General features: G+C 45.2%; 1 protein-coding gene across 6 annotated transcripts in view; it reads left to right on the forward strand.

The window, feature by feature from the left end:
• Window positions 1-19,002, forward strand: part of LRP1 (LDL receptor related protein 1) — a 317,737-nt gene that overhangs the window by 254,925 nt on the left and 43,810 nt on the right. For all 6 annotated transcript variants that reach the window (XM_083729139.1, XM_083729138.1, XM_083729137.1 and 3 more), the window contains 13 exons: window positions 1,989-2,178; window positions 3,867-4,071; window positions 7,469-7,661; window positions 8,935-9,060; window positions 10,401-10,529; window positions 11,591-11,710; window positions 12,247-12,360; window positions 14,163-14,312; window positions 15,013-15,138; window positions 15,385-15,501; window positions 16,442-16,570; window positions 17,785-17,907; window positions 18,798-18,938. In XM_083729139.1, coding sequence (XP_083585265.1) covers window positions 1,989-2,178; window positions 3,867-4,071; window positions 7,469-7,661; window positions 8,935-9,060; window positions 10,401-10,529; window positions 11,591-11,710; window positions 12,247-12,360; window positions 14,163-14,312; window positions 15,013-15,138; window positions 15,385-15,501; window positions 16,442-16,570; window positions 17,785-17,907; window positions 18,798-18,938 — 1,863 coding nt within the window. The remainder of the gene's footprint in view (window positions 1-1,988; window positions 2,179-3,866; window positions 4,072-7,468; window positions 7,662-8,934; window positions 9,061-10,400; window positions 10,530-11,590; window positions 11,711-12,246; window positions 12,361-14,162; window positions 14,313-15,012; window positions 15,139-15,384; window positions 15,502-16,441; window positions 16,571-17,784; window positions 17,908-18,797; window positions 18,939-19,002) is intronic.

Below are 19,002 nucleotides of genomic sequence, written 5' to 3' on the forward strand. Positions count from 1 at the left end.
GGGCACTCATAACAGCACAGTGAAGTAACTCCCTCCAGAATGGCAGATTGGCCACAATCACCCAGGGAGTTTACATATCAGAGCAAGGAATTGAATCTGGTGCATCAGACTCTCAGATTATCGAGGCATTGTTTCCTCCAGGCTGTATTCAATTACCAAAGGCAAATGTGAGAAAAGTCTCTCCTTGCTATGATGCATCATGGAGCGCTCAATTAAGAAGCGTTGCTGATAGACAGCAGAAGAACCCATGCTGATACTTTAATTGCAATAGTTTCCTTGCATTGAAAGCATCTGTGGCTAAATCAATATAGACAATTAGTAAAGTTATGTTTATAGCAGCTAGATCATTAAGCAATCTGTCAGTAATCCAAATGTGCCAATAATAATAATAATAATAATAATAATTTGTTATTTATACCCTGTCCATCTGGCTGGGTTTCCCCAGCCACTCTGGGCGGCTTCCAACAAAATATTAAAATACAATAGTCTGTTAAACATTAAAAGCTTCCCTAAACAGGGCTGCCTTCAGATGTACCTTCTAAATGTCAGGTAGTTGTTTATCTCCTTGATATCTGAAGTGAGGGCGTTCCACAGGGCAGGCGCCACTACCGAGAAGGCCCTCTGCCTGGTTCCCTGTAGCTTCACTTCTCACAGTGAGGGAACCGCCAGAAGGCCCTCGGTGCTGGACCTCAGTGTCCGGGCAGAACAATGGGTGTGGAGACGCTCCTTCAGGTATACTGAACCAAGGCCGTTTAGGGCTTTAAAGGTCAACACCAACACTTTGAATTGTGCTCGGAAACGTACTGGGAGCCAATGTAGGTCTTTCAAGACCGGTGTTATATGGTCTCAGTGGGGCCTTTATTTGATATAAACTTACATGGATGATTTAGCTGAGGTTCCTGGGCCCCCTTCCAACTCTACAATTCCAAGATTCTCTTTCTCTCCTGGGGTAAGCTCTGAAAAAATGATGCTGCCTCCTCCCATCACTTGGCCAATTTTCCAAATGGTAGTGTTTTGTCTTTCCCCCCAATGTGAATGGATATTCCATATGCCTCTTAAGAAAGAAAAAAGGATTAGCCCACCTGCTGCTCAAGTGGAGATCCAAGACTGATGTCTGATCAGTGGCATCGTCTGTAATGTATGCACCCTCTGTGACTGTTCATAAAAACTTTTATCTTGAATCAGTTCAGTGGGTTTAGCTTTCTGGATTGTTGTTGCTCTCTGGACTGTTGATTGGTTTGGGCGGGAAGGCTAGCTCCTTATTTTTCACATTTCCCTCTCTGGAATATTTTCATGATTCTTTGGCCTCAAGGTGTCCTGAACAAGAGTGAGAGCAACTCACCAAGCAACCTTCCTTCATTTTCAAGGTTACACATGTGGGGATGCCAGCCATGAGCCTGTGATGAAGTTTCAGCTCGCATTTGTTCATGATCACCAGCAGTTCTGATGTAGTACAAAAGGACGAGCAAGCAAATAATTGGCGTAGTGCCTGAGAGCTTTGTGGAATTATGATTGGTGCTATTGTATAAGGGCTCGTAGAGAAAATAAGCCTTTGTAAGAGCAGGCCTAGGGGAAAACCAGGTAGCTCAATGAAGGCTTAGCTCCCACTAATGCAGCAGGACTGAAGTGGCTGCAACTTTCTCACTAATGCAGCAGGAATGAAGTGGCTGCAACTTTCTCACTGGGCACCAGTACACTTGCTCATTCATGGTAAGCCATAGTTTGGCTTAGCGTTATGCGTGAACCACACTGTTTGCTCAGAAGCTTCTTTTGAGATCAAAGAAGCACAGCAGTCAAGCTGGTTAAGCTGTGCTTAACGGATAGTCAGCAGAGCAGGGCTTGAGACAGATTTCTTGAGCAAACTGGGTGGGGAGAGCATAGAGTGGACATCTAGTTGCTAAACTAAATCTAAATCTAGTTGAGAGTTAAAAGGCTGTATAAGGAAACCACTATTTTGCTGAAGTTACACCATGCTCTACCTTCTCCAGATGTTGGCTCTGTTGAGGGGCTGGCCTACCACCGAGGCTGGGACACTTTGTACTGGACGAGCTACACCACCTCCACCATCACCCGGCATACTGTGAATCAGACCCGCGAAGGAGCTTTTGAGAGAGAGACCGTCATCACCATGTCGGGGGATGACCATCCTCGGGCCTTTGTGCTGGATGAATGCCAGAAGTAGGTTCCAGTGATCAAACCCTCGGAATCACTGGGGAATCTGGTTATTCTTATTTGTTGATTCATTTAAATGTTTTTATACTGAATGGCATGCAAACACCTGACCTTCAAGGGCTCCCACAGCAATTTACAATATTTATACAGTACAGATCAGTTTTAGACAATGGTTAAGATTTAAAATCTACAGCATTGTTATCCAAACCATCAAGTTGAAAAGCAAAATATTCACTAACCCAGCAAACTGTATATCTTTCTGAAAGGGAGTCAAGTGCACTTTTGGAGAAGGGAGTTCCAAAGAGGTACATCATAGAGAAGGCCTATGCACAGCCTCTCACATTGGCATTCTATGGAGGGCCTTGTCATCTCAGTTCATGAGAGGGAGCACAAAAGATAAAAGAAGATTATTGCATGTTATTTCATGTGTAAAAGAACCTCAGTCTCTTGTATACATTCTTCCCAACATTTCACCTGGCATGGGAAACAGAAACTTTCACTTCAGTGTCTAATTAAGCTGGTTTATTTGTGCATTTGAACCCTAAACTATGGCTAATATTGCCTGTGGTTTGCTAACACATGCCAACCTCATAAATCATGGTTTGGTTGCTTCAGTAAGCCATAGTCAAATCTAACCACTTTTTCACCAAGTTCAGACATCATGTTAAACTGTGATTAGTTCAAAATGGAAGGAAAAGCTGCTTGTTCATATAATGATAAACCAAAGTTTAGCATAACAGGCAGTGACCATTTTAGGTGCATCCAATATGTGTGCAACCATAACCATGCACATTACGCCAAACCCGGAAGTGACCTGTAAACATGACAAAATAGGCGGGGCAGGCTTACATGGGCCCCATCAGCACGGGGGGGGGGTCCTGAACATAACCCCCATACAAATCGGTCATTGCCTGTACTTCTGATACACTCTGTTTTGTATACTTGTATATTTGTGAGTTGCTTTGAGGCATTTTCTGTAGCATGTGACAAGTAAATGAAGTAAGTAAGTAAAGAAAATAAACTCTAGACCATAGTTTTACACTACATTGGAACCACACCATGGGAAAATACGTTCCTTCTGACACCCTTGACACAGGTCTGTTACTTCTTTAAAGGTCAGAACCAGTACTTTGAAGTGGGCCTGGAAACAAACTTGTAAGCAGTACTGTTCTTTTAAAATAAATGTGATTCCCTCTGGCAAGCACACTTAGGGTGCTTAGCTACCACATTTTTGACCAGTGGTAGATTTGGAATGTTTTTCAAAGGTAGCCCTTATTAAAGCTCATTACATTTATTGACCCTAGAGAGAGTACCATGCCATGTATCAGGATAGCCAGAACCCTGTTCTCCAGGAAGGATGCAGTTTGTACACCTGAACATCCAGGTACAAAGCTTGAATGCATCCTCCACTCCCACCCCGAAAAACAGCCTTGGAACTCTCCCTTTTAAAGTATGCATGGCAACCTTTTTGTGTATACCCTGAGTGGTGATGTCTAGGCAGACTGGGAATGAATGCGAACTGAAAGTCTCAGAAACCAATGGAGCGAGCTTTCCTGGTTGCTTTGGACAAGCTTCGCTGTCAAACATCCCAGCCACAGCTGACCAAACAGTCAGAGTCAGAGAGGTGGTAGCAAAAAGCTTGCTCAAGGCATATGCATATGCTCCTCAATAATCAATTTTCCTCTTCCCTTCAGCCTGATGTTTTGGACCAACTGGAATGAGCAACACCCCAGCATCATGCGGGCTACACTGTCAGGTGCCAACATGATCACCATCATCGACAAAGACATTCGCACCCCCAATGGTCTGGCCATTGACCACAAGGCGGAGAAAATCTACTTCTCTGATGCCACACTGGACAAGATAGAGCGGTGTGAATACGACGGCACCAAGCGATATGTAAGTCAGCAGGGCTCCTTCCCAGGGGGTCTGGCGTCAGCAGGCTCTAAAGAAGAGGTGGTGAACCTGTGGCCCTCCGGGTGTTTGCTGCGCTACAACTCCCATCATTCGTTGCCTGTGGCTATACTGGCTGGGGTTGATGGGAGTTGGAGTCTTAGCAACACCTGGAGGACTATAGGTTGCCCATCTCTGCTATAAAGTCTCAGTCACTTCTTGCCATTTGACCATGGGGTGTAGCAGACCATTTCTTACAGATGTGGAAATGGACCAGTATGATGAAGCTCTTGTTTCTTTTTAGTCACTGAGGGACATGAAAGTCCACAGAGGGCACCCCCCCCCACTTCTTGTCAAGTAACTGGAGACAGTTGTTTTTGTGGTTTTTTTAAGAAGTAGAAGACAGATTGAAAGAAGAATCACTACTCACATCTCACTTTTGCGTCTAGTTAAAAAGGTGGTATAGGTTTGCATTGCTTTAAAAAACCTGCTAAACTGGTTTAATGGAAGGCAGCCATGGGAGAAACAAATGTATATGTACACAAGCCTTTCTCAGCCTGGTGCCATCCAGCAGGTTTGGACTACAACTCCCATCAGCCCAAGCTAGCACAACCATGCTGGCTGGATTTGATGGGACTTGTAGTCCAAGCAGTCACAAAGAAACCAGGTTGCGAAGGCTGATGCACACTATGGGAAGAGATGCCTCTTTCAAAGCACTTGCAATTCTGTTATAAGCTACTGATTGTTTCCAGTCCATAAAACAGAGCTTTGAGTGGTAGTAAAACAAAGCACTTGTGTATTTGCTACCTCAATAATGGAGTGTTTTGTTTTGTAAAATATACACATCACGAATAATGGACAAACTTCCAGAGAGTATGTGGAGCCTAAGAACATGGTCTTTTATCTTTCCTTCTGCATGACTAGCATGGTCTTCAAGCTGCTCTCAGGTTTTGATCCTTGGCCATCATTGTTTTAATGTCTGGATATCATCTTGCTGCCAGAATTAATAGTGTGTGTATCAGGCTCAGGGCAAATACTAGGGACCATGTATATATTGTATTACACTTAATAGCCTACGTTTTTTCCAAAGAGCTCAAAGCATTGTATATGATTCTCCTCCCCCCATGTCCCATTCCCCCTCCCCAACAGCAACCATGTGAGGTAGATTAGCTTGAAAGAGAGTGATTGGGCCAAGGTTACCCAAGTATGTTCAAGCTTTAGATCATGTGATACCAGTTGTGTACCAGTTACATTAATTGTTTATTCATTCCCAGGCTCAATTTTTAAGTGTTGGTTTTGGGATTTAAAGACGCATATTGTTTGAGACCAGGTTACATCTGCCTGTACCCATATGAACCTGCATGAGACTTGAGGCATCCACCTTTAACAACTGTCTGGTTGGCAGGTACTAGGGACAGAGCCTTTTCAGTGGGGACCCCACATCTTTGGAACTCCCTTAGGCAGTGCATATGGCTCCTTGTTGATGGTGGTAGTAATAGTAATAATAATTATTATTAATTATTGTTATTATTAACAGGAATTTTATTATTTGCACCCCATCCATCCAACTGGGTTGCCCCAGCCACTCTGGGCAGCTTTCAACATATATAAAACATGACACATTAAAAAGCTTCCCTATACAGGGCTGCCTTTAGAGCACATTTTAAAGACTTCCCACCTTCCACCAGCTTGGTGTTCAGCTGATGGTTTAACACTCAGTTTCATGTTTATATGTGTATTTTAATGACTTTTGTTGGCTGCCTCAGGAGGGTTTCTACCATAAAATATGAGATCCAAATGTGTTAACTAAGTTAACTTAATTGTGACTGGGGATTTGGACACAGGCTGCCCCCCCCCCCCCCCGCTGTCCTTATCCAGTGCTTTGACCGATAGATCACTGGCTCTTTACCAAGTGGTAACCTACCATGAGACACATTTTACCACTCAGTAAACTGGGCATCTTGCCAGTATGGCTCATCTTGCAATAGGAACAGATTAGAAAGAAAGGAAGGAATTGGGACTAATTAATTCTGGGGACGCAGGTGGTGCCTAGGACTTGCCAATCGTATGGTCGGCGGTTCGAATCCCCGCAGCGGGGTGAGCTCCCGTCGTTCGGTCCCAGCTCCTGCCTACCTAGCAGTTCGAAAGCACTCTTAAGTGCAAGTAGATAAATAGGTACCGCTTTATAGTGGGAAGGTAAACGGCGTTTCCGTGTGCTGCGCTGGTGCTGGCTCGCCAGCTACAGCTTCGTCACGCTGGCCACGTGACCCGGAAGTGTCTTCGGATGGCGCCGGCTCATGGCCTCTAGAGCGAGATGAGCACGCAACCCTAGAGTCGGACACGACTGGCCCGTATGGGCAGGGGTACCTTTACCTTTACCTTTAATTCTGTCTACTTGCATAGAAATTTGTGACTGAAGGGTCTCACTGTCTTGGTTAGGACCGTTCTAAGTTGTTGTTTCATAAAAAGCCAAAAATCTTCAAAGCACTTGTATGTATGTTGATGCATAACTTACTTTTTATATTTACTTTTTGCACTTAAGTCCCATCTTTCCCTTATCATGGAGCCCTAACAGCATATGTTCCCAAGCAGTTTCCCATCCAGAAATTGACCCTACCCAGACCTACTTAGCTTCAGCAAGGTGGTGGCCTTCTGTGCCTTCAGACCAGACCCTGGGTATAGCATTTTGGAGCAGGCTCATAATCTATTTGCCTTAGCTGCATCATTTTAGAGAACATTTTAGAGGTAGTTAAGTTCCAGGGATCATGCCTAAAGCCAAAATCACATACAGTCAGTGGCCTGTGGGATTGCCAAAGTCATTTTCCCCAGAACCCCTTTCCTCCATAGATATAGAGATTAGATAGATAGATAGATAGATAGATAGATAGATAGATAGATAGATGATAGATAGATAGATAGATAGATAGATAGATAGATGATAGATAGATAGATAGATAGATAGATAGATAGATGATAGATAGATAGATAGATAGATAGATAGATATAGATAGATAGATGATAGATAGATAGATAGATAGATAGATAGATAGATAGATAGATAGATAGATAGATAGATATGACTTGCATAAAGCTGAATGCGCACAAGTTAAATGTGTGTTAAATGTGTGTAAGTTGCAGGCTTACTGTAGTTCCCTGTCCTCAAGAACAATTGGAAAGGAAGGCAAAGGAAAATTAGAAGTAGTTGCTTGGACAAGGAGTCACCGTGCACAAACCACACTAAAGCAAGTTGGTTGCAGCTGATAATGATACGATAGCATATGAATACACTAGTTAGTCCCGTTCTGAGAGGTCCATGTGAAGCTACCACTGATGTATGCGCTTGGTCAGTAGCCATGGCCGTTGTCTCTCTCCTCCCCACTAACATTGTGGCGATCCCCAACAGGTGATATTGAAGGCAGAACCAGTGCACCCCTTTGGCCTGGCCGTCTATGGTGACTACATCTTCTGGACAGACTGGGTGCGCCGTGCTGTGCAGCGTGCCAACAAATACGTGGGCTCCGACATGAAGCACCTGCGCATTGACATCCCCCAGCAACCCATGGGCATCATTGCTGTGGCCAATGACACCAACAGCTGTAAGGAAAACACCTTGCCTCTTGGGGTGGTGGCGCAGTTGGAGAGTGACCCCTTTGGAAAACACAAGATGGGTAGAATGGTGCTCTTCTCTTTGTTTACCCTCCAGTTCTCCTGTGATCCTTGTAGGCTCTCAAATTGTCACATTCCTCAGCGATTCGGAAGGAGAAGTGGCCCTTTCTTTCTCTCTGGCCCTCAGCAGAACTCTTAGAGCCACCTGCACCAACCCACATAGCCTGCTCTGTTGTTCATCCACAGTGCTGGTGCAACCCTTGTTCTTTCTCCGATGGAGATTTGTTCCATTTTGGCAAGTGGATCATATTGCATCCCTTAGGCCAGTGATGGCCAAACGTGGCCCTCCAGCTGTTTTAGGACTACAGTTCCCATCATGCTTGACCACTGGTCCTGTTAGCTAGGGATGATGGGAGTTGTAGTTCTAAAACAGCTGGAGGGCCAAATTTGGCCATCACTGCCTTAGGCTATATGATAGATTGCCGTTTCTTTGGCTCAGCTTTGTTTGGGCTACGCATACCCAAGAGGGAGCGAGCGAGCGCACAGACAGGTGTCCACTGGGATGCAAACTGTGCAAATAAATATCCACCTAGCCCAACACAGCAGCCCCCCAGGAAGTAACACATGAAAGGCACAGTAGTGTTAGTTTTCAGCTGTTGCTTCCTCTCCCACCTCCATTTCTGGTAATTAGAGAGATGTTTTTTCTAAACATGGAGGCTGCATTCTGAACTACCATAAATAATAGACATCCTGAGCTGCCATAAATAATATACATGGTTACGTCTTTTTTCCCATGAGTTTAATCCTTTTTATGCTAGTGACTCACACAGGTTAATTTTGTTCTGCAAAAGCAAGTGTTCCCATGCGCCCAGCTGCAGAGTAGAGGGAGGAGGGTGACCTAGTCTGGAGCGACCTGTGGCTGTGGTATGACAGCACCAGGGTTCAGTTCCAACACATTGTGGCTATGTGATGGTTAGAGCTTTCAGCCTTGAGCTCATCATTCAAGAAGGTTGCCAATTGGTGTGAGGCTGCAGCATAAAAACAGAGAGGTGGTGGTCAGACTTTGGCCACAGTTCTCTGCATGTTTACTTGGGAGTAAGTTCCAGAGAACTTAGCTGGGCATGCTTCCAAGTAAATATACACAGGGTTGGGCTGTAGAACTTCCTTTGTGCCTCTCAGACCAGACTGAGAGTATCAACCCATATTCTCCCAACTCTGATTTTGCTGTAGCTGTTTCTTTTCCATTCTGACTCTTCTTCCCAGGTGAGCTCTCTCTGTGCAGAGCAAACAATGGTGGTTGCCAGGACCTATGCCTTCTCTCAGCCAAGGGTGAAATCTCCTGTTCTTGTCGCGGTGACAAGATCCTTCAGGAAGATCTTACTTGCAAAGGTGAGCACCCATATGAAGCACTTGTATGGGGCATATGAAGGTCATATGGTTGTGTCTGTTTCCACAAGATACTTCCATGCTAAGGGGCATGGTAGGGCAAAAACTTGAGTGCTGTGCACAGGCTGGAGGAAAAGGGAGGGGTTGTTTGTTATATTTCCAGATCTGGATCATCTCCTCTATTTTGACCATGGAATTACATGTTGATATTTTACAGCATTGGTAGTTGTACACCTTAGCAGAAATGAACAAAGCAGTTTCTACACACATGCAAATCCATGGGTTGCAGAATTATGCAGAATTTCTGCAACAACCTCTCACAGGCTCTGCCATGCACTAATCTACCAGTCTGGCAGGTCTCATGGGCCCCAGGTCTGTAGTATTGCATGAAACATCCTTTGTCTGGAAATGCGTGTAATATGTAGCTGTGTTTGTGGGATTACAGCAGTTCCAGAATATAAGCAGGGCAACAGCTTCAGTATTTTGTGCAGACCAAAAGAAGAGTGATTGATCTGGCAATTAAATAATTAATATGAACTCATTTATGTGCAAAAGAATGCAAAAAGGCACAGAAAAAATATCAACTTCAGGCTTCACTTCTGGCAGAAGACTGGCCCTCCACCAATAACAGCTGCTGGATAGCTCAGTTGGTAGTGCATGAGACTCTTAATGTCAGGATCATGAGCCTCATTGGACAAAAGCTTCCTGTATTGTTAGATGACCCTTGTGGTCCCTTCCAACTCTACAGTTCTATGATTCTAAGTAAAACACAGCTGTGAATATGGCCTCCTTTTTAGAAGTTTATTTGGGATGCATGAATCTCTCTGTGCTCTTGATGCCACTAGTTCCTCGTCATAAAAACACAAAGAAGAGCCCTGCTGGATTACACCTCTCTAATTCAGCGTCTCACAGTGGCCAGCCAGACACCATGGGGAGACCATAAGCAGGACATGAGCACATCATAAATGTGACTTGTGCAGAGGGTCATCGTGAATACATATAAATATTCTGTGGTGACTTTTGTTCATATGCCAGTACTTCTTAGAAGCTTAGGTTATTAAATGGTATATAAATACCTCAATTAATCAACTAATTAATTATATTCCCATTAAAGCAAAATATTACTTTGACCTGATAACCCTCACCCCACCCTCCATCCCCCACCCCCACTGTTCTGAAGGTGCCTTTCACTTGCTGGTACCAGTTCCAGCATTTCCCCCTCCCAGATGTCAGGTGCAAGTGTACAGGTGGTTGTGAACATGAGACACATCTGAAACAGTCTCCTGTGGAATGAAATGCTGGGCTCATTTTGCTTACAATCATCCCTGTTCTCCCTTCCTTAGCGCCCAACTCCACCTGTAACATGCTCAATGAGTTCGAGTGTGGCAATGGTGACTGCATTGATTTCAGCCACACCTGTGACGGCGTGGCCCACTGCAAGGACAAGTCGGATGAGAAGCAGTCCTACTGCAGTAAGGCTCCTTCCTGTGCTCCTCCTGCTTTGCTTCTTTCCTCCCTCTGCCTATGGATACATTGGATGCGTCCCCTTGCACCCATGAGGGCTAATAATGTGGCTTGCATCAAGGGGCTGGGTGCCACTTTTCCTTTTTCCTCTGACCATTTGGGGGAAAGAATCCATCCCATGGTTAATATGAGAGAAGTGGATTGGCTTGGCTGGAGTGCTGCCCTTGTATCCTTGGGAGAAAGCAGAGTTCTTAAGGTCTAAAGCTCTACACAGCTGTTGTGATCCACCCTGAGCTCTATGGATGAAGGGCAGTATACAAAATTAATAAAGAAGAACTACTACTCTCTGTAGTTTACAGAGAGTAATGCAAAGGTCCTTTACATTATTACATTACTCTCTGTAAACTACAGCTCTCTCTCTCTCTCTCTCTCTCTCTCTCTCTCTCTGATAGATATGTCAGTCAAGTAAAATTTCCCACACAAATTGTTTTTGCTCTTTTTTATAGCATTAGTGGTCTCTATTTGCAAAGTAGCATCTTAGCTTGGCTAAGGCTGGGGAGGGCGGGATATAAATAAAATTTATTATTATTGTTATTATATTCATTATCACCCCTGTGTTGTGAGAATGGGGCCACTAAAGCTCTGCTGGATCAAACCAAATGCCTGTGCTTTCCACATTGGCCAGCACATTGGCCACATTGGGAAGCTCACAGACAGGGCTTGAGCAGGTAATAGCCCTCCCTCCAGCAGTTGGTCTTCAGATGAAGACTTCTACTGCTGGACCTAAATGAATTGTGAGTTCCAGCAGATGAAGAATACAATAAGTCCTGCCTTCTCTTTGCCACAGCCCACATTGTGCTGAATAGGTGGGAGAAGGGCCCTCTTTGCCACGCTACACCCAGATATTTCCATTGGGCAGAAAACACTTGGTGCAGGGACATGTTTAGATTCTGCTTTAAGAAACTTTAATGTGGCTGAAATCTACATAAGCCTTCTCAGTGGGACTCTGCTAGGTTGAATTCCATGCATCCATTCATGCATTCACTCACTCATACGTTTTATGTTGCAGACAACCGCAAATGTAAGAAGGGCTACCTGCACTGCACCAACAAGCGTTGTGTGCATAGCAGAGACTGGTGCAATGGGAGGGACGACTGCGGGGACAACTCAGATGAAGTGCCTTGCAACAGTAAGTGCTGTTCAGGAGGGCTACCCCTGCTAGCTGTCAAGGTTAAGGGGCGAGGAAAATGTTTCATTGTGTTTCCCTGCTCTACTAAGCATTTGTTTGCACTAGCCTTACGGAGCTGCAGTTTGGCTCCCCTGTTACATTGTGTTACCTAATACTTAATGCTTAATGCAGAGCATCCAGCAGACGTAAGACTTAACCACGGAGAGTGCTCACCCCTTGTTGGTTGTCTTCATCCTGATTCATGCACAGGGAAACAGTGGTTTAACTTGACAAGCTAAGCCCTGTCCTCAGAGGACATTATTCAGCTCTCTAAAGTATCTAATCCTGTTGCCAGCATATTGGTGGGTAGAGTGTTGGATTTAGACGAGAGTTAGAAAGCCACATTCGGCCACCTGGGTCCATCAAGTCTGTCAGCCTAGCCTCCCTCACAGGGTTGTTGTGGAGCCATGTATGCTGGTCTGAACTCATTGGCACCAGATTGGCATACAAAATGGATGTGATGATGGCGATGATAACATGCTACCCATTCATTTCAGAGACTAGCTGTGCTGCCACAGAATTTCGTTGCCGGGACGGGACCTGCATCAGTAACTCGAGCCACTGCAACCATCAAATAGACTGTGAGGATGCTTCAGACGAGATGAACTGCTGTGAGTGTTACGCGGGCATGTGAAATGCTGTGGCACACACTTTTCTACAGGTTCCCCCCACCCCACACTTCTCTCTCGCATATCAGCTGTTTTCCAGTTGGCCAGGGCCAATCCATTCTGCTCTTCCCTCAAGAAAGAGAGTCCCTGTCGCTTCCCAGCCACTTCCCCATTGAACATCAGCTGACATGTCTGCTCTTGGCAGCTCATCCATGGCAGGCATTTAGCTGAGTGCTTTGTGGCAGTCTTGAAAGAAGTTGGATGAAGAACTGCATATTTGTGTGTATGTGTGTGCGCACGCGCGCAAAGCAGGTGAAGATGCAGATTGGGAGGAAGAAATCATGCAGCTCTGTTAGGAAAGGGCAGCCACAGAATCATAGAATGTTATAGTTCAAAGGAACTTAGAGGCGATCTAATCCTGGCTCCTGTTCAGTGCAGGCATCTTCCTGCTTCAGCATCCCTGCCAGATGAAAAGGAAGAGGCAAGAGGAAAAGAGCCAGGCAGTATGCATCTGCACTGCCGTTAGGGTCGGGGTGCAGAAGCTGTGGCTCTCCAGACATCATTGCACTCTTAGCTTCCAGCTTGCATGGCTTGCAGTCAGGGAGGATCAGAGTTGTAGTTCAGCAACATCTGGAGGGCCACAGATCCCCCATCCCTGCAGCAGGGACTCTGGAGTTGCGTATGAAACTTAGAACATCCCAAAATTTCCACCAGAGGTTCCCAAAGTAATCAGCAGGGTAGACTAGTGTGCCACAAGGAAGACTGAATTGTAGGTTGAAAACCTAAGCCACTGGACCACATTGAATACACTGACCACTCCATCACCTGTTGTAGCATTCTTCAACCTTGCAGGATCATCTTATCCCACATATGCCCACTGTTGCAAATGCCATACTCATTCCCCAGTTATGAGAAAGCAAACTTTTAATGTGGCAGAACCTGTGCTTTGGAACTTCCTGCCTATTGACACGAGGCAAGCACCTTCCCTTTTGGGCACCTATGTAAAGCACACATAGATGTTGGCATGTTTTTAATCTTTGTTACTGATAATTTTAATTATTTATAAATGTTTTAAATTAATTTAAACTGGATTTGTTGATAATTTTTTGTAAACCACTTAGAGATTTTACTACAATTATGTGGGGGGTGTAAAATACAATTTTAATATATGTATGTATATCTATTTATTGAAACTTTGGCTTCCCAGATGTTGTTGGACTGCAACTCTCATAATCCTGAGCCAACTTGGCCAATGGTCAGGGATGATGAAAATTGTAGTCCAACATCTGGGGACTCAAGGTTGAAGAACATTGGCCTTTTGGATTGGGAGGTTCCCACGCAGTATTGATTCCCCACTCCCACTCCCGCTAAACCATGAGTGGTAACATCATCCAGAGGAAAGGAAATGTTCCCTGCCACAGCCTGGGCTGCAGGTGTCAGGCACAGAGGAATCCTAGAAGCATTACTGTTACTATCCGGTCCTATCCCTGATCTTTGTCCGATAGGGTTAAAGGAGAGGTGGTATACTGGGAGGCAGTATTCACTGGGCCAGCCACTCCTCTTTTCGTTGTTCTGGCAGTTGAGTGAGAAAAAATATGCATGTGCATGTGTACATCGTTTTGAGTAGAGTATGTCAAAAAAATTAAAGACTGCAGCCCCAGCTATCAAAAGTCTGAGAAACACTGTTTTGCAGCCCTAAAATTTGGCACACCTGCTGTTGGAATGGTTTACACAAAATAAGTGCCATTCTATCATGATTCACACACAGTTTACATGACTGCACGATTTGTTTCGTCTCTTAATAGCCACCACGGACTGCAGCAGCTTTTTCAAACTGGGAGTAAAAAGTACCGCCTTTCAGAAGTGTGAGCACACATCCATGTGCTATGTTCCATCCTGGTTGTGTGATGGCAGCAATGACTGTGGAGACTACTCAGATGAGCAGAACTGCCCAGGTGAGCTGAATGTCTGAGACTAGCCCTTGGTCTGGCAGGCGTTGGGCCTTGGGGGGACAGAGGGGACACCTCGACTTGGAGAGAGATGGAAGCATTGCTTTTAAGCTGAAGGAGAAATCCTCCTCTGGTTGGCATCTTCTGGCCTTTATACACCTTCCTTTCAGGGAAGCCAGATAAAATGGGGAAATCCAAACTGAGCAGTACCTTCCAAACAGTGTGATGTTCCTCACCCCCCCATTTCAAGAAGAAAAGGAGGACTACCTTCTTCCATATCAGCTCAGTATTTGTTTTCATCAAATCACAGAATTGTAGAGTTGGAAGGGACCATGAGGATCATCTAGTCCAACCCCCTGCAATGAAGGAATCTTTTTCCCAACATGGGGCTCCAACCCAAAAACCTGAGATTAAGAGTTTCATAGCTCTACTGACAGAGCTATCACACTATTAACGGGTGGGAGAAGGAGGAAAATAAAAATAAACCAAGGAACGGCTGTGGAACTGCAATATTTACTGTTGTTGACTCTCCTGCTTGTAAGGTGAAATGTGCAAGAATCACTGGTTACTGCCTGTTTTGTAATTTCTTGCTTTTAAATTAAAACCCTTAAAATGGTGGTGGTGGGGATATATCTCTAGGTGACTTCCATCACTCCCTGATTGATTGATTGATTTATTCTCTCTCCTTCTTCCCTGCCTTCCCCAGGTATTGTGAGAAAATCCAAGTGCCCAGCCAACTACTTCGCCTGCCGCAGTGGGAGATGCATCCCCATGACATGGACCTGTGATAAAGAGAACGATTGTGAAAATGGCGAGGATGAGACACACTGCAGTAAGTGTTGCACCTGCACTGTGACTGTGAGCAATAGGATTGGTTCCTGCAGCCAGGAATTTTAGAGTTGGAAGGGATCTAGTCCAAATGCCTTGCTCAGTGCAAGATCCAATGATTAATAGATATTTAAATAGCATTATTATTTATTGTGCAAAAATGCTGGAGAAGCGATTGGGAATTAGAACTCTTTTCAAATCCTTAGGGTGGTTTAGGTTTTGGTTACAGAACTGCCTGTTTCCCCCCCAGATAAGTTATGCGTCCCAGTGATGTTTGAATGCAAGAATCACCGGTGCATCTCCAAGCAGTGGGTGTGTGACGGTGCGGATGATTGTGGAGATGGCTCTGACGAGGACCACCGTTGCAGTAAGCCTTCACTTCCATTTTAGGAGGGAGAGGGAGTGAAGACGGGAAAGCATTCTGGGTCTTAATAATAGAATTATGGAAGGACTTTTTTAAAAAAAATGTCATTGTATCCAGGTCTTTGCCACAAAGCAAGGCCATCTATCCACTGGCCCCTCCTCACCTCCCAAATATCAGCATATGCACCCCTGATCACAGTGAAGAAGAAGAAGAAGAAGAAGGAAGGGCTGTGATGCAAAGGAGGCATCATTATAGGACAAATACTTTGGGATAACATGCACAAATGTACCAAGCTTCAGTACTGCAGTGGGAAGCATAAATAATTTTGAGGTCATGTGACCTGGGGGTAGGGTGGGGGTGGGATAATTTCCAGAGACCACCTCCAGAAAAAAAAACAACCAATTGAGTCACCTGAGAGGAAATTAGCAGTGTGAGCTTGAATACCAGCATCCTGTTCCAGGTTGGAGCAGTTCCTGATGAAGAAAAGCCCTCCAGCTCTGGAAGGCAGGTGGTTTTCTGGCAGGCCAGAGCAAGGAAGGACTGGGTGCCCGGTCCCCACCCCTGCTCTCCATTTATTTATTTCCTCCCACCCAGCCATGCACACTGCAGGTTTTCCTCGCCTATCAGGCTTTGGGAAGAAGGCACAAGGGCTCTGGGAACATCCTAGAGTCCTCATGCCTCCTTCCCAGAGCTCCATGCCTCCAGGAGCTTTCCAGAGCAAATAAGGCAGTCCACCTTGTGGGGGATGGCAGTCCTGAGGGTTTCTGGCTTTACATGATTTCGTCTTTACAGGTGGACCCCCGGAACAGAACCCTCACAAAAGGTGCCTGTAGTGTTGAGATCAGCAGCAACCTCCTTCTACCTGAGTACTTATTTTGACTCTGTTGAGTAATCGTCAGTCTCTTTACATATCCCTTTTGATCAGTGGCTTCTGCTCCTCCAGGTCACAGCACTTGTGCTGCAGGCTCCTTCCAGTGCCCAAACAGCTACGTGTGTGTCCCAGAACGCTGGCTGTGCGATGGGGACAAAGACTGCAACGATGGAGCTGATGAGAGTGTGGCTGCTGGCTGCTGTGAGTCACTTCTTCTCAGTGCTCAGATTCTGATCATGATCACATGTTGGATGGTTTCTTGCTGACTTATTCCACTAGTTCCCTCAGACTGGCTTGGGTTATGTTGCATTTTCCCTTTTCCTCTTCAGTATACTCTCCTCGGTGCTGAGTGGGAATATGGGTTAGTGTTAAAGACACTGGGGAGGAGAGAGAAAAGGGATTCAGTGGTAGGTACGAAATCCTCCCTAGTGGCACGTCACTGGCCCAGTTCACATGCCACAGTAAACCATAGTTGATGGTTTAACACAGAAACACCTGCCCGGGCAGTCTGTCTCTTCCCTTCAAACATATCGCGTCCAGTACTATTCCAGATCACCTATTTTGATATATCTGCCTCTGTGCCGCGTTACATTCCTCTCAGCTTCTTTGTAGCCTGGGTTCCTTCCATGGTTACAGAGTAGACTGAATTCTTATCAGTCTGAAGAGTCATAAATTACAATTCCTGCATTTCGTCCTCCAGCAACCACTCAACGATGTACCGAGACAATCACAATCACAAATCAAATAAGCATTCAGTCAGTAGCCAAACAATCCCACACTTCCCAACACTTACCTCTTCTCATTAATCAGGAGAGGGCAGAAAAAAGCAAATCCAGAAATCTCAATGTAATATTAAACCATCTGGCCTCCTCCATTCTGCTGCAGGGATTTTCCCTCAAGACTTTAAAATTCCATTTAAATGCCTTTAGAAATTTCAATTCTTACACAACAGCTGATTAAGTCACAGCCTGCATTACATGTCTTGTCCAGTGAGTGATTCTTAGTTTTACCCAATTAGTCAAATTGAAGGAGGAATCTTTCCATTCATTATGGCAGCCATTCTTTGGCAGAGGATTTGCTCCCGGCGTCCCCCTCATTCTGCGTCTGTGGGTGCTATAGCCTCCCCGATTCTTCCCAGGGAGGTCTGGGAGAGGTCATGCCTCATTCTCTCCTTCCCCTCTGTCAGAATTTATTTACAACCCCCAGAGGGACTATAACTGTTTGTTAGGAACGTTCAATGTCCAGGGATGTTATAAATGTTAAAAATGATGTGTGATGCTCTTTAAAGTTTGAAAGGAGTACATTTTACATGCTACAAAACTAGTAAATGCCCAAATGGTTATTCAATAAGAGGGCCTGGGTTGCAAAAGAGAATAAGGGAAAGTGACTACACACGTTGTGATGTCTGATTTCAGTGTACAACAACACATGTGACGAACGGGAGTTCATGTGCACCAACCGACAGTGCATCCCCAAACATTTTGTGTGTGATCATGACCAAGACTGTGCGGATGGCTCTGATGAAGCCCCAGATTGTGGTGAGTACAGACCTAGAACAAGAAAGTAGGCAAAACCCTCCAAGTATTCTCCAGTTCGGGTTTTTGGATTGAAAGTAGATATTTCAGGGTAAGGGGGATATTTCTGGAAACGCATAGTGTGCTTGTTGCCACTGTTTCCCTGCATGTTAATTTATTTATTTTTCATGGAGTCTCATGGGTGATTCCATACGGTTGGCGGATCGCATAGTAAATGAATGGTGTCCCAGTGCTACATAGCCAATCAGACTGGCAAGCACAGCTGGCTGGAAGTGAGAGCAAGGGAGGACTGTGTAAATGACTGGGGTTCAAAAAGTGGTTCTTTGAGGTCTCCGGTAGCTGTTTTTCATTTGTCAGCTCTCAGAGACTGTCTAGCCTTCTGTGTCACCACTGTGTCCTTTGGTCATGGGGGCTGACAGTGTGTCCCAATTTCAGCCTCTATTATCCCTGATAACTTTGTAATGGTGCGCCAATTTGCACTCATATGAGTAGCAAGGCTGCAAAAGCTTCTGCTGAGCCTCTGCAAACCCAGCCAGGTTTAACATAAGTTCTGAGCTTGATGGACAATCACTTCATCTCAGAGTCTTCTGAGTGGGCAGATGGTTAGTAGTTGTTTTTCTGAATAATTCCTATGCTTGGATTTTATTGGTTTTTTATGGTTCTTTGTATTTTTCAATTTCCTATTTTTTTATTAGACTGTTTTGGACTGTGGGTGCCTGGACCCCCAAGGCCCCCTGGAGATGGCTCCAGTGATAGGATGTATCCCCATTTACTTTGCCTTCACATGCATGTTGACTCTCATATCATTGGAGCTTGTTACATAGTAAGAAGAGGCTCATGTTTTAGCACAGCCTGACTTTCCCATCTCCCCCACCTTCCCTCTTTCCCCTCAGAGTACCAGACATGTGGCCCCAACGAGTTCCGCTGTGCCAATGGCCGCTGCCTGAGCAACAAGCTTTGGGAATGCGACGGCGAGTTTGACTGCCATGACCAGTCTGATGAAGCCCCAAAGAATCCCCGCTGCTCTAGTCCTGGTAGGCTCTGTGATGGGTAGCGAGAGGCCTGACTGCTTGCGGTTTATTGTCTTTATTTTGCATT

This window comes from Podarcis gaigeae, assembly GCF_964106915.1.
Source record: "Podarcis gaigeae genome assembly, chromosome: 2".
Lineage (NCBI taxonomy): Eukaryota > Metazoa > Chordata > Lepidosauria > Squamata > Lacertidae > Podarcis > Podarcis gaigeae.